Here is a 14,967-nt window from a genome sequence, read left to right on the forward strand (position 1 = left end):
TTCGCGATCTGGCTGCTGATCGTGAATCGTGTAAGTCGATAACGATCGCTGGTTGGGTAATTTTAGTGGAATGCGTTCCGGTAAACAATGGTTGAATCAAATGGTTAGTCTCGGTTTTATAAGACTGACGAAGAATGATGGTACACTGGCATTGAAACTGAACTATTTTACTTTTAGAATTTAGGAACAATGTGGCGTTGAATTGTTCGGATGTGGTCCTCTTTTACGGAATCTGAAGTCTGTAGGAAGTATATTTTCAGATTGTTTCGTTTCTAATACCAGCTTTATTTCATGTTTGCGAAATGGTGTTTAGATATTAACGCTGACTATTATCGAGACTTAATTCATGTACATATAAAGATCAATCTACAATCATAAAATATTTCACGTAATCTGATTTCAAATAGAGATCTAATGGCAAATAGAGACCTAATGGAAAATAAATAGCGTAAAACCGAGTGGTCTCAATTCAAGGAACGTGTATAAGCGAAAGTGGAAATAACATTAACAAACTATGAATAACATTACGTAGCAACTATTGTTCCTTTCAAGTCGAGTAAAATAACTGGTTTCGCGTTAGTAACTTGGTTTCGAGCTATTTGAATACAAGCGGCTTATAGTCGAGTGACCTGACTAACGAGGACGAGCATAGAAACTTGAAAGGATATTTCAACATAAATGACAAGTTCACGCTGGTCAGATGGTTTCAAGTCGCTTGTATCCAGGTAACTTAACGTCTCATTCTGCTTATTCTAATTAATTACATCTGAATTTATCTCTCTAAATTGTTACACTCTTATGAAACGCCATTCTTGTTAGAAATTTAAAGAACGCTTGATGAACAACGGGAAGATTAACAGAAATAACTTTTTTTTCATTAATCGCTTTTCTGCATTCCAAACGAAACATGTTCAGGACAAGAACGCTACAGGCTATTAAATTTTTTCTTACGTAATCATCGGACGTAAGCTTAGCTGGACAGTTATAGCATCTGGTAACGGCTGATTTATTCGACGTTCCTCGAATTTCTTCGTGTCACGCGCTTCTAATTAGATTCGCAATTACCCAGGTATTAATTCGAAAGCTCTTTAGATCGAGATGATATCTGGTGTTCGGTTAACCGCGCTCGCGTTCCCCGCAAGATCATCCTCGTTAGACGATTATCCGTTTAGTGGAGCGGATCCTGACTCGCCATCGATGAATTATGCATTTCCGTCGCATTGTTACGCGACCAGTGGCATTTTAATCGAGAATTAGATTCCGATGTTACGATTCTTAGTATGAGTTTAATTTTCATTCCATCCGTTCCCACCTTCCAAGTTGAAAGAACTACGATGGCGATGACAAGATCGGATAATTATGATCGGTGGTGTGTGAATCGCATTCTTTCTTTATCTATCGTCTTACAATGCTTCTTGAATATTCGTTTCATGTGGAAAAACGTCCGATGTTTTGTAAAAAAATTCTTAGATAAAGCGAACATAACGATTTATGTTTCCACGTGTTTAATCATGAAGTGATATTACAATCAGGAAACTAAGCAAAATACTTATTATACTATTCTCTTATGATCTTTCTGATTTGTATACATCTGTTTATTTTCACGGTATCGCTTCGATTATAATCATCGATGTACAATACATGTAATTATACATGACAAGTTGTTAGGTAGTTGATGACAGTTCTAGAACTAAGAGGGAAATTATAACAACGTTTATATGGTCTAAAGTTCTTCGATCTAACAATAGGAGTTACAGATTAATAAACGATGTACGCTAAACGGGATAGGTCATTGTTATCGTTGAATGATTTCCTAGGTGCAATAGATCACGATTACCACGAAGCTACTTAGCATTCGAACGTAGTACCGTCGATTTACTCTCTGAAAGGTTCGTATCATCGTATTCATATTTGAATCACGAACGATCATTATAAAGCGTGATCTCTATCTAGCATTTCGATGTGTACTTCCGTCTTCAAAAGGAAGAGCCCGAAGGTTTCTCAGAATAAACCGTTGCGATTAATCATCGCTGGTTAAACAATGACGCGCCTAATGTAACGAATTCCAAGTTCGTCGAGTCGAATTATACGATTCCTTTCTACCATTAATTCGAGAGCAACGCTTTAATCGCCACCTAAACCCGATCATGGCGCTTACGAGCCTGCGAACCGCTCTTTGATTCTCGCTTCATTCGCTGAAACAACGATTTTTCCCATTATTCCCTGCCTTGAGAAACTTCAGCCTGCCGCAAATCGTATCTCTCATACCGATCTGCGACTCGGTCGCTGGAAAAATGTTCCAGGTAAATCGTGTTGCATTTTCTCGATGCAGTGGAAACTTCGTGACATGAAACTAGTCTACTTCTGTTTTCTACAGCGAAGTTGAAACTAGAGATATATACTGCATCACGAAACTATTTGAACGCTTACCATAGAAAACTTGTACGTATTATATAAAATATTTTGAAACATTTAGTAAATCTCGATATTTACTGGGACCAAGACACGAGACCTTAATTTTTTATTACAAGTATGCCTGCGATAAATATCCTCCGACTTGTACGTACATTTTCAGATTGGTCTCAAGTTTCAGCAATATAGTCATGAAATTTCAGAATGTTTTATACAAAAATCACACAATACACGCGTCACAGTTTTCGAAGATGGGTATTAAAATAGTTTCGCGAGCTATTGTATTGTACTATAAATCCCAGTCAATCTTACAATTTTCAAGATACCTTTAATTAACTCTTCAAAGTTCTTCGAGCAACACGGAAACGCTTATCGGTTGTTTTTGTTGCAAAGGATAATTAACTTCTTTGCTGGCGCGGAGAGAACCAGCCAAGCCATCGATCGAATTACAAAAACGTTGATAAAATTTTATAATGAAATTTATCGGTCGCGTATTTTCTTCTCACCTGGCGTGCGCATCATTGTGCCTCTTAAATCAGCCGGAAAGAAGACGAGCCGTGGTAAGAGTGTACGCGTTACGTTGGCTGACGCGAATCAATTGCGAAAGAAGCTTCCTCGCCTCATTAAGACTCTCGACGCAATCAAACGTGCGCGCGACCGCCCAGCCACAATAGCACGTGCAAACGAACGCTCCATGTTGCCAATGAAACTCGCTTCGAGAACTCTCTACTATGGCGAACAATGTTTTTCTACAGTGTTTTTATCCTCCGTGTACGGGGAATCAATAGATGATCGAACTAAAGTCGTTACGATTAAGTCGGATTAAAATAACGTTTGCATGTTCCCACGAACGATTCTTAGAGAGAACTTCAAATCTATGGATTGTTTGCAGCGTTGATTTAACGATAGATAGAGAGTAATTACTTAAATTCCTTGTTTCGTGATTATGCGTTTGATTTTCAAATCCTTCAACGTATATTGAAATTTCCTTCGGGTCGTTTCCAAAGTTGTTTTATTTTACTTTTCGTTAGGACTCGGAATATTCAAAGCATCTAAGGTTGTAGCGTTTCTAATCTGAAATCTTCGTACTCGAGAGAGAATTATATAAGCAAATTATAACGAGCCTCGTTTTTCACGCATCACGCTCATTGCTAATCGCGTGCTATTTTAATCCCTCGATGCATGATCTAACCATTTATTTGAAACGCGTTATCGAATCTATGTATGTAGAATGTTTCTAACGTTAAATATATGTTGAGAAATTAAGTAAATGAAAGAAAGTGCATGTTCTTTCTTCCTGAAATTATAAAAAGATATCCGTGTTGAAAAGGCTAAGACATAAATTACAACGACTACACGATGAGTTAATCTAAGCGTAACTTTAAAGATGAGATTAGTAGTTCTGTTTATAGATACGATCGTACTTGGTATCATTGCATCGGTCAAAGATCTCTTTCTAATAAGTCTCCGATTGAAATTTTGTTTGCCCACATGTCCATATCTCTGTTGTTGCAACGTTCGAAACGTGATTATATATGAGGATCGCTGACCAATTTTACAATCATCCTATATCATGACTTTGACATAACCTAACATCGAGTAAATTAAGCAATCAAACAAGGCCCAACGAGGGATGAATCTAAAACGGTTCATCGAACAAACTCTGGTATAAGAAAGAAGATTGAAGATGGTTGGAGCGGATGCCAGGATCGTATCATCGACGCCTGGTATCGATATTTCCTGCTCTCGCTGGATTGATCTACAGAGTGGAAAGATTAAAAGGAAGAAGAAAGGCTTGGTAGTTGAAGGCGGGCTCTCTTTCTCTTTGCTCTCGTATATTTAGAGCAACGAAGAAGTGGGATTCGCACTTAGAGCGTCTGACAATTTGATTGCTATCCGGCAGCGATATCGCAACATCGTCGAACCAGGACAGTCGAGTACACCGGCGATTTATCTTGATTTACACGTGATCGTGATGCCGGTTACCCCGTAATTGAATCATAGCGCTTCGGCTCGGCCGTGCACATTCTTTACCAAGAGCGAGTCGACTCGTGGCGATTCCCGGTCGCGATTCATCGCTCACGCGCCCTCCCCTCTTACGCCTGTAATTTGCGGTTTTGGAGACAAGACGTACTGCTGAACTCGTTTCCCGAGCAAGCACACGTTCTTACGTGAATATGGGTTAACCGAACGATGACACGTTATTTTTGACAGAAAGTTTCGAGTTGCTGGTGTTTAGAATTGTCGGGTAAAAATTAGCAATTGACGGTTAACGAATATACTAGGTGCGAGACTTAAAAGCGAGTCATCCTACGCGGTCTCGCCTCGGCCCACGTTGTCCCACGAGTGTAACGCGAACCAATAATCGTGAGAACAATCAATTATTGTGTTTATTAGGTAAGAAGAATAAGAATAGGGAAATCTTAATCTTTCTATTATTAAGTCTTAATAATATACGATAATATGCAATGCCTATTTAAAGCCGATATTACAAGAGTAAGCAAGTAGAAAAAATTTTTTTCTGTACACACGTTACAAAGGTTCGGGTGAGAACGAGGTCGTGCGTTGTCTCGAAAGTTTTTGTATCGCATAGAAAGTGACATTTTTGCGAAGTTAAATTCACTGGTAAAAATCGCTTATATATTTTATAATTTAGCAATTTTCACGACCAATCGTGATTCAGTGATCGATGCGAGAAATTGGATTTTTAATTGACGACGAACGCGCGATTTTGCACAGGGGAAGTTGGAAAAGACGAGTTAATAGTACATGGTACTCCCGATTTGCATACAAATTTGCAATGACTTTCTCATTAGCGGTGATATTCGAGGGTCCCCTGTTGATCTATCACGATCCCGACTGCATTGTTGATGAAACGCGGAAGAGGTTCCCTTGGTGTTGACTTCTCCTGATAGATGGCGCCAGTCTATCCACCCATCAAACTTGCATATCGCGATTTTTTGCCCATTCTCCCGCTATATCCGTGCCGAATAACGGTGATCGAACTTTGTCGCACTTTCCAGCCACGATTAATAATTTGGAATTTTTAATATCGGTGACACAGTTTCGTTTTTACTTAAAGGAGTTTGTGATGGTACCACGATTGTGCTCTTCGAGTTTCACAGATTAAGTACCTTGCAATTGCAGTACCATGTCTTTGTCTTCAGAAAAATCGATTTTCTTATTGTCCTTGCCTTTAAAAATTGGAATTGTAAAATTTCACATCAATGTTTGATCGATTACACGGACGAAGGAATTTTAAGAAAGTAACGAAAGGCATTGATTATTTTCTTTAAATAGTTGGATATTTTTATTTTTATTTTATATAATTGAAATTTCGTTGTTGATTAAAATTAGTACGATGCCATATAATTCCTGGAAGATCGTATCTCTGGGTTTTTTCACCAGAGGAAAAGGTACAATTAGAAACCCATTTATCTAAGTTGCATTGATAAAACAAAACGTGAATCGAATAACAAGACCGCAAAAGGTTTCTCTTCCGTGACGAGTTCAAAAAATATCAGGTTCAATCTGTATTCTGCGTGAAATTCATCTGTAAAATTGATCATCGACAAAATGTATGAACCGTCAGCGTGGTTTCGTTACGAGGATCTCTATCGTAAGATTTATCGTTGAAAATCATAATCGTATAATATTAAAGGATCCCCGGTGGAAGTGAAAACAGATGAAGTTTCGTCCCGTGATATGTAGGATTTTCACTTCGTCGGCCGCGAACGATCACGCGAAGCAATTCGCGTGAGATGAAAGTACGCGAGGAACGAGTGGCCGCGGTGGATTTGCAAGATAAGCGCGGCGAACGAGCCACCCGATAAATTTCGCTCGGCTTTGTTGGACAACGAGGTCTCGACGTTTAAAATGAAAAAAAAAAAGAAAAAAAAAAACTAAGTGGGAGGAGTAAAAAGTTGATGCTGTTAGGAGAATCGAATACGTTTATACCGTTCTCCGTTTGACTGTGAATGTTTACGACTTCATAAAACGTTTATAGATGTAAAAATGGAGAAAATTCGCGTGACATATAAAATTGCTTTTCTCTTTATCCAGTCAGAGGAGGATAATTATGTACATATTTTCATTACATTGTTTTAATTGTATGTTTCGACGAACGTAAGAGATCAACGTCAGATTTCGGTCGGAAGTTCTCTGCGAATTAATCTCCATTGTTGCAACGCGATTCGGAGCAAGTTGCCGGAATGGCTTTCGAGAGCACGAATGGGACCGGTGCACGCGATTCTACGTAGAAATTAAATTCGACGTTGCGATTGAAATAAGAATTAACTGTTATGATTCCCGGAGAACAGACGTGACTGGAGGCAGTCACGACGCTCTTTTAACTTCGATACCTGGGGCTTCTCTCGGGACTTCCGAGTTTGGGGAATGAATTGGAACTCGGATTATTGGATGGAAATGGTCAGAGAAGAATCTTTGCTTGTAATTCAAAGTATTTTTTTTTTTTTTGGATCATCTAAAAATAGATAGAGAAATAGAGAGTATAAACATATATACATAACATATTAAATAATCAAATGCAAGTACGTATTAAAGTTCACAATTCGTATCGTATAATATCGTATACCTGACAATATTTATCTTACAGCATTCTTGAGTATTCTTGTAATTATTTTTGTCTCGTGTATAATTGTTGGAATACAACGATATTACACACATAGGCACAAATACTCTTACACAGACACCCACACAGGCATTTGAACAGGACACTTACACAGGTCATACTCATTACTCTATAAAGAGTGGGGTTCAAAATATTTAAGGGATCATGGGTCACTACCTACGTCTAGTCTGAGAGTGACTGGCCAACTGTCAACAATCCATAAATTCTTGCATACTTTGTTAATTACATAAAAGATATAACTTAGAAAAAACGAAGCTGGCACCCCGCTGGGGGTAGCCGCCCACATGCTATATTTATTTTTTATATATATATATATATATTTTTTTTTTACCAACAAGATATAACACTTTACCAAATGTCCACAAGGACAAATTGTAAAATAACCAAAATAAAAAAAAAAAAAGAAAAAAAAAACTTTGTTAATTATACCATATCACTCGTTTATATACATTTGGTTCTGTAGTTCTGTTTAATAAATATCACCGAATATTTTTTTAACATAAACGTTGTGTCTTCCACAGATTATTAATCTTAACTTTGAGATTAAATTCTAACAATAATACACGTAGCTTAAAAAGCTTTCTGATTTTAAAGAAACAATGCCTACCTTTAAACATCTACAATTTACCTATCATGCAACGATGGAGATTTCGCGACGAAGATTGACGACCACGGTACGACTCGATAGCGGATGAAAGAGTCATTCGATTGATCGAGTACTGGATGACGGGACGAAAGAGACGATCCAACGAGAGGCGACCTCTCGGTATCTTGCCCTCGCGATTCAACAAAGAAGATGACTGCGACGACATTAAAGACCGTGATTTCATAGTCACGCGAGCAGTCACGAGTGGAAGAGTCGTAACCTCTGTGTTCGCCGATGACAATCGTCGCTTTAAATCCGACAAAACGTATTTTCCTCGCCGATATACAAGCCAGATATAACCAGGCACGGTGAACGTACAATGCGCCATTAAACCGTAAAATTCCCGTCGACATTGATAAATAATTTCGTAGCCTTTCCCCGATGCTTCATGCCGTGGGAAAGCGCATTACACCGATTCCCTTTACGTCCATTTCTATGCTTCCTCCGCTTTTCCATCGCGCTTGGTTATTTTGCCACGAATTTGCGAAATTACTTCGTTTTACAAATTGGAAGCTGCGAAAGTGTCAAGGTTTTTTATCATCGTGCAAATTGATTTTCAATAGGCAACTGCCCGCAGTAATTATCGAATTTACTTTTGTAGACTCGCTTTCTTTCTTTTCTCGAAAACGGAACATTCATTCTACGAGCACACGAGCGCACCAACACTCTCGCGAATCTCGCGCCCGACTGAAACCAAAACGGATATAAAAGGAATGTTTTAAGTTAACGCTCGAGGACAATTTGGAACGTTTAAATTAATATTGACACATGGTATTAAAATAGACGAAGCGATAAGGAAAAACATAATAGTATAGTCTTTAAAAAATTTCCTGGATCACACACAAACATTAAAACATTAAAATACGTTAAGTAATTAAAAAAAAAGAGTAGAAAATATCAAATTTCCAATCTCTGTGCGTGAAGCCAAATCGTTTTCAACGACCCTAGACTCAAAATACACTCAAACCAACTCCAAAAACTACTCTAAACTCTCTCGTCATTTAAAAATTCTTCTCGTTCCACCAACAAATCACTCAACGCGCACGGCAGACACACACCGCGTAAACTACCCATAATAAATCTCGACGGTGGACCTTTACCGTAGCACGTTACTTTCATTGAGCTAGTAGCTGGCGTAGAGTCGATGGCAGAGAGAGGACGGTGTTCGATTATCCCCGCGTTGACGGGAGGACCGCGTTCATCACGCATGCCCGTGTAGCGCGCAGAGCCCCGGCACGTCGACGTCGGCTCCGTGGAAACGGCAGATATTTTGACAGTACGCCGCCCTGCATCCTCCGCTCGGTGCCACCCTCGTCGTCACTCCTCTCTCGCGTCCCACCGAACTTTCCGATTCTTCATCTCGTGAAAAAGACAAGGAACTTCCGGTGTAAAGGTTCGGAAGATAGGAGTTTGTGTCGATGGCGTTGTACCAGAGCGCCACTTTCGGAATCAGGTCAGTCGATAGACGTCGAGGCGAGATTCGCGAGAGTGTTGGTGCGCTCGTGTGCTCGTAGAATGAATGTCTGGTGGCCTCCAGGGGCGGAGGAGGGCCCAGAGATTTACGTCGATCGGCGAAGGAAAGTCGTGTCACGAGACAACGTGTCGTAGAGGTTTGGTCGTCGGCGAGGGATGGAAAGATGGCACGCGAGCTCGTCGGCTGCACGAGCGATGCGAGGGTGCGGGAATCGTCGCGTTGATCATTCCGCCGCCGCGTTCATCGATCGCCCGCGATAAAAGCCGAATACCGGTGTCACGGTGCTCGAGGCGTGTGAAACAGTGACAAAAACAGCGAGGTGGCCTTCGATGCGTCCTTCGTACGTCTTAATTATGTTTCGAATGTGTCGTTGTGTTTAAGTAGTGTGATGAATGCTTCGTTATGAGTACCACGTCCGGTGGTGGGATTCTCGCGATTGTCCATCGTGAAGGGGTGACGTGTAAACGCTGTCGGTCGAACGTCTCGCAGAGGATCGGTGAAACGATATTATTAACGAAACAGGAGAAGGGGGATGATACTCGAGGGAAAAAATGATGCCCTTAACGCTTAAGTCTGTTAGAAGACTGTTTCGTGCATCGTTGATTCGTTGATGGTCAGTGGTGGAACGAAAGAAAGAAAAAGACAAGGCGGAGGGAGAAGAAAGGAGCGAGGCTATAAGAAAAGGAAAAATCAGTAGACCTTGGCGGCGAATCTCTCGGCGTTAAACCGTTCTCTCGAGCGGGTCTGGACGGATCCCGCGTTGTTCGCGTGTATTCCAAGTGGGCGGATGCCGCTGTCCATACCAAGGACACGTATCCTCGGGCGCGAGACCGCAGAACAATGAGGATTTCAACGTGGAGGCTCGCGAGGATGCCGTGTCGGGAATGCAGAGTCCATAGCGTCTCGTGTCGGTCGTGTCTTCCCTCGTCGTCGGCGTCGTCGTTCCCGTCAACGAGACGCGTCAACCAAACCTAGCTTGGTCTTCGTTTCGCGACGACGAAGAAGGACGAGGCGACCACGAGGACGCTGTCTTGTGTGTACTCGTGCTGTGTGTGCGTGTATGCCCCGTGTGTTGCAGCGGCGTGGGAATAAATCGACCACCTAAGCCAAGGTGACACGAGCGTAGAGGTACGAAGAGAGGAAGAAAGGAAGAGAGAAAGAGAGTGAGAGAGAGAGAAAGATAGAGAAAGAAACAGAGAACGAGGACGAAAGGAGTCGCGGGAGGACGAAGCACGATAAAAGAGAGGCTAACGAGGCGAACAGGATGAGTCACTTCGACTGGAAGCTGCTGCGCCGGAAGAAGGTACACACACAGCCTGTCTTCGCGACGCGAACACACTTTCCGTGTGCTCCTATTCCGAACTCTTGACCCCTCGCATGCTCCGTCACCGTTACTCGACTTATCGACCCGTGGAAAAATTAGCACGGGGGTGGATCCTGTACGATGCGAGTAGCGGCCAGGTAAATGGATGATGCCCATAATAAAGGCGTTGCTCCGACCGTTACCATCCATTTGTCAATGGTCGCGACCAAGTCGTTGACGTAGTCCGCCTCGTCCGTTGTCGTTCTGGCTTCCCCCTCTGCTACAGGAGATGGAGATAGCGCTACTGACAGATGGACGATCCTGCTGCAATTTCCTGTAAATGCCATTTTATCGATGGGTCGGTGAACGGAACCATGAAATTGCGACTTTTTCGGCCAGTATTTCGACGAGGGAAGGTCTGCAGTGGATTTAGGGTGGAGGGTTAATCGGAGCTCGATAATTAACGAAGAACTCGCTTCCTGTTCTTCGAATGGGATCCCTTTTTCCTATATTTTTTCCACTATCCGTGTTTCTTCATCAAATACAGAAACCAGAAATAAAAAAACATCTAAAGCATCGATTGCGACTTGTTTTGGAAGCTTGAAAAAATAGTCTCTGGAGTTATTTAAGGGTTGGCAGGACAACGCTTTCTGTCTATTGACTTTGCTCTACAATTTGTATTTTCGCTCTTCTTTCTCAAACACGGAAATCACGATTAAGCAAACATGTCCTAAACCGTCGCATCCTCTAGAAAGTAGTTATATGCACAACTATAAGACTATTTAGCGATGTAGGTACCACTTGGCCCAGTTACTTCTCAGTTTTGCTACGCTGTTTGTACACGTTCTTCAACGTTGTAATTCAAGGTTCTTCCGTGCAACTGAAGTCGGTACTTTCTTCGAGGCATTGCTGGCTGTAGGGTTCCGCGAGGACAACCAGAGTTAATGGGAATTTCGAGTCAACCGCGTGAACCAGAGCGATCGTGCGCGAGGAACGGAGGCGTGCTTTCTCCGTCGACGGTCGATACCAGAACAAACCGTAGAAAAACCGATGCTTCCGAGGAATCTTGGTTAATTAATACCGAATTGCCACTGATGGTGCTCCTTTCAGCCTATCCACGTAAATCTAATATACCAAGCCTCGCGGTGTGTACTGTGTCTTCCCTAGAGCTTCTATTCTCTTCGGGTCTTAAAGTTTCTCCCGAATTCACCATTTGTTCCATAGAGGAGCATAGTTCGATCCATTGATTTTCGATTATCGATTTAGAAGTTAAGTAACCGGTGTGCGCCTGATTGAATGACGAGCTTGTAAATCAAGACTTTCCTAAACAATAATTTTCTAAGTGATAACATTAACGAATTGACAAGTGAGCAATTGTAGATTATGCACTTCTCTTTTATGATTTTATGTCGAGTAGGATAATCGAATGACTCGTAAATGAACGATCGTTTCGCTATCAAATTTGTTGTAAGGTAATAAAGAGCATCTGTTGGTGCTAATAATTTGCAACGTGAGACAGGATTATCGTTGATACGTTGCGCATATCGTGAGGCGTACACGTGCGCGCAGGCACGATCAACGGAGGGACATCTTTCGATCGATCGAGATGTTTCACGTGGATAAGGTGGGCCACAACTCGCGAGTTAGGTATCGTATCGCGTTGAAAAACTGACAAGAAAAGTTATATGGAATGATAGGAGGAGCGGGACAGCGTGGCGTGCCTCCAATAATAATCGGCCTGCCGTACAACGTATTATGAAACGCCTTCGTAAATATCATCGAAACAGCCCTATTAGCAAAGTAATGCAAACTTTCCTGCATGAAATTATTGCTCGACACCGCCTGGTGAAAGCTACTTACAGCTTAATTCATTTACCTTTGTCAATTATCGCGCAGATGTTCGCACAAGTTCCGCCATCTCCACGAAAGTACGTACGGCTTTGGAGAACATATGGCGCTTGTGTTATGACGATGATCGGTGCACGATATAGTTTGATAACGCCTGATGATTTACAATGGCTACGAAAAGTATCGACACATGGCCTTATTTTGAGAAACAAATTCAAAGGTGAAATTTTGTGTAAATCTTTGATGACTCAAGTTGCGCTCAGAGAGTTAGATATTTTCGTTTCTTTCTTTTTCTCTCTCTCTCTCTTTCTAAATCCATTGCATTGAATTTCTGCGGTTTGACGTTGCACGTTGTTCGTTTCACTTGGAGGTTTCTCTATCGAAACAACGTACCGTGGAAAAAGTAGCCTACGCAAGGAGCAATAAATCGAATCGCGTCTCTGCTCGCGAGCCCTGCGAATCTGAGTAGTGAGAGGACATTATCGCGGCAGCTAAACGATTCCCACGCTCGCAGCCTATCACCTTCTTCATTTTTCGTTTCACCAAGTCCCTGCTTTGTCCTCTGGACACGTCACTTCTAAGTATTATTCCTGCCATCGATCAAACATGCTTTCATGGAAACTTTGTCTTTTTGGAACTTTATTCGAGTATTCTATGTTGCTGCTTAACTTCAGCTCTACTTAATCGAAAATTTTGTTCTTTGTTCCACTTTTCCACTGAACATTTCAATCACAAAAAATCGAGCAACAGCGTTTCTTTCTCAAAAATGACGAACAAGATATTTTTATTGTCTCGATTATTTAAAGATTCATATATATTCTCAACAGAGACGTTTGTACAGTTACAGTACGCTATAATAATTTCTCGTGCTCGTCGTCGAAAGCATCCTTTCTTTCTGCAATTGCGGCAACGAAACGATATCTCTTCCTTTTTGTTGCCTCGGATCATCGTGTTTCCGGTAAAATAGTTGCGCAGAATACGAGCCGCGGTTATTACATAAACCGTTGTTCCTGTGGCGTAGGTTCGATGGTATCGACACGCGGTTTCTCGTAATGGAAAGAGTTTTAAAACGTTTCGGTATTCAAACCGCGACGGGCACGGGATCGTGCTGGGAAACACGAACAGCGGACAAATGGAACTAAGCGTTCCTTTACGTGCAAGTTGTGAAATATGGAGTCGTCGTTGCGCGTCTTTATCCTTAAACTTTGATTCTATCCCTTTCAAATCTAAAATAAATTAGCTTTAACTAGCTTTAAATTTACAATTTTAGAAAGATCTTCCACATTTGGAAAATGGCAATTATAATTTTTAATTCTCGAGAGAAATACAAGTACCAAGTAAATTAAATTTATTTTATAATAATTTTGACTTTCAAATTTTTCAAATCTAAAATAAATTAGCTTTAACTAGCTTTAAATTTACAATTTTAGAAAGATCTTCCACATTTGGAAAATGGCAATTATAATTTTTAATTCTCGAGAGAAATACAAGTACCAAGTAAATTTAATTTAAAATAATTTTGACTTTCAAATCTTTCAAATCTAAAATAAATTAGCTTTAACTAGCTTTAAATTTACAATTTTAGAAAGATCTTCCACATTTGGAAAATGGCAATTATAATTTTTAATTCTCGAGAGAAATACAAGTACCAAGTAAATTAAATTTATTTTATAATAATTTTGACTTTCAAATTTTTCAAATCTAAAATAAATTAGCTTTAACTAGCTTTAAATTTACAATTTTGGAAAGATCTTCCACATTTGGAAAATGGCAATTATAATTTTTAATTCTCGAGAGAAATACAAGTACCAAGTAAATTTAATTTAAAATAATTTTGACTTTCAAATCTTTCAAATCTAAAATAAATTAGCTTTAACTAGCTTTAAATTTACAATTTTGGAAAGATCTTTCACATTTGGAAAATGGCAATTATAATTTTTAATTCTCGAGAGAAATACAAGTACCAAGTAAATTTAATTTAAAATAATTTTGACTTCTACTTCTATTTAACGTCACGTTGTGAAGAAAAATATCGACGAAGTAAATTTAGTTAAGTATTTGAAACCGCTAGACCGTAAAATTGCCACTTTGAACTTTCGACAACTCGCAATTTCACCGGAACCGAGGAAACGCCGGTAAAGAAAAAAGGGAAGCAATACTTTTAGCTCGTTATTTCTGTCATTCACAGTTCACGCTATATTTTAACGTACCGATAGTCTCGTCGTTCGGTCAGAAACGTCACGTACGACATACTTGTACGCAAACTGGGCGATCGATCGGTCCGGTTTTCGTGATACATCGCACTGATGAAAATCGAATATCGCGTGCGAAACTGTGAACGGAATTTTCCATGACTTTTCGTGACTGTGTCGTTTGCATAGCGTTAAAGTAGGCCAACAGAAGCGTGCATTGGCTAGCTAGAGGGTAGAAGGAGGGTCGATGCAGTTACAAATCAATAATCGCGTCTGCAGTCGTCTATTTAAGTTTCGTCGGGCACACTTGCACCAGGAATAGCCTCGTGTTGCCGGGGTTAATGATATACGTGTATCGATCATTTTTTTTCATACTATGTTTTTAAATTATCTAGAAATATATTTTATAATACGTTATAGTGTTACGTAACGATTATAGGC

General features: G+C 40.4%; 1 protein-coding gene across 5 annotated transcripts in view; it reads left to right on the forward strand.

Annotated features, from left to right (window-relative positions):
- The window catches only part of LOC132904525 (uncharacterized), a 307,845-nt gene that overhangs the window by 12,738 nt on the left and 280,140 nt on the right, over nucleotides 1–14,967 (forward strand). For 2 of the 5 annotated variants that reach the window (XM_060955096.1, XM_060955099.1), the window contains exon 1: nucleotides 10,546–10,644. The exons of 2 other annotated variants lie outside the window; for them this stretch is intronic. In XM_060955096.1, coding sequence (XP_060811079.1) covers nucleotides 10,561–10,644 — 84 coding nt within the window. In that variant the 5' untranslated portion in view covers nucleotides 10,546–10,560. Of the gene's footprint in view, nucleotides 1–8,920; nucleotides 10,487–10,545; nucleotides 10,645–14,967 lie in introns of those variants that run through there. One more of the 5 variants, XM_060955101.1, reaches the window with a different exon arrangement.

The sequence above is a fragment of the Bombus pascuorum genome, chromosome 2 (assembly GCF_905332965.1).
Source record: "Bombus pascuorum chromosome 2, iyBomPasc1.1, whole genome shotgun sequence".
In the NCBI taxonomy this organism is placed as follows: domain Eukaryota; kingdom Metazoa; phylum Arthropoda; class Insecta; order Hymenoptera; family Apidae; genus Bombus; species Bombus pascuorum.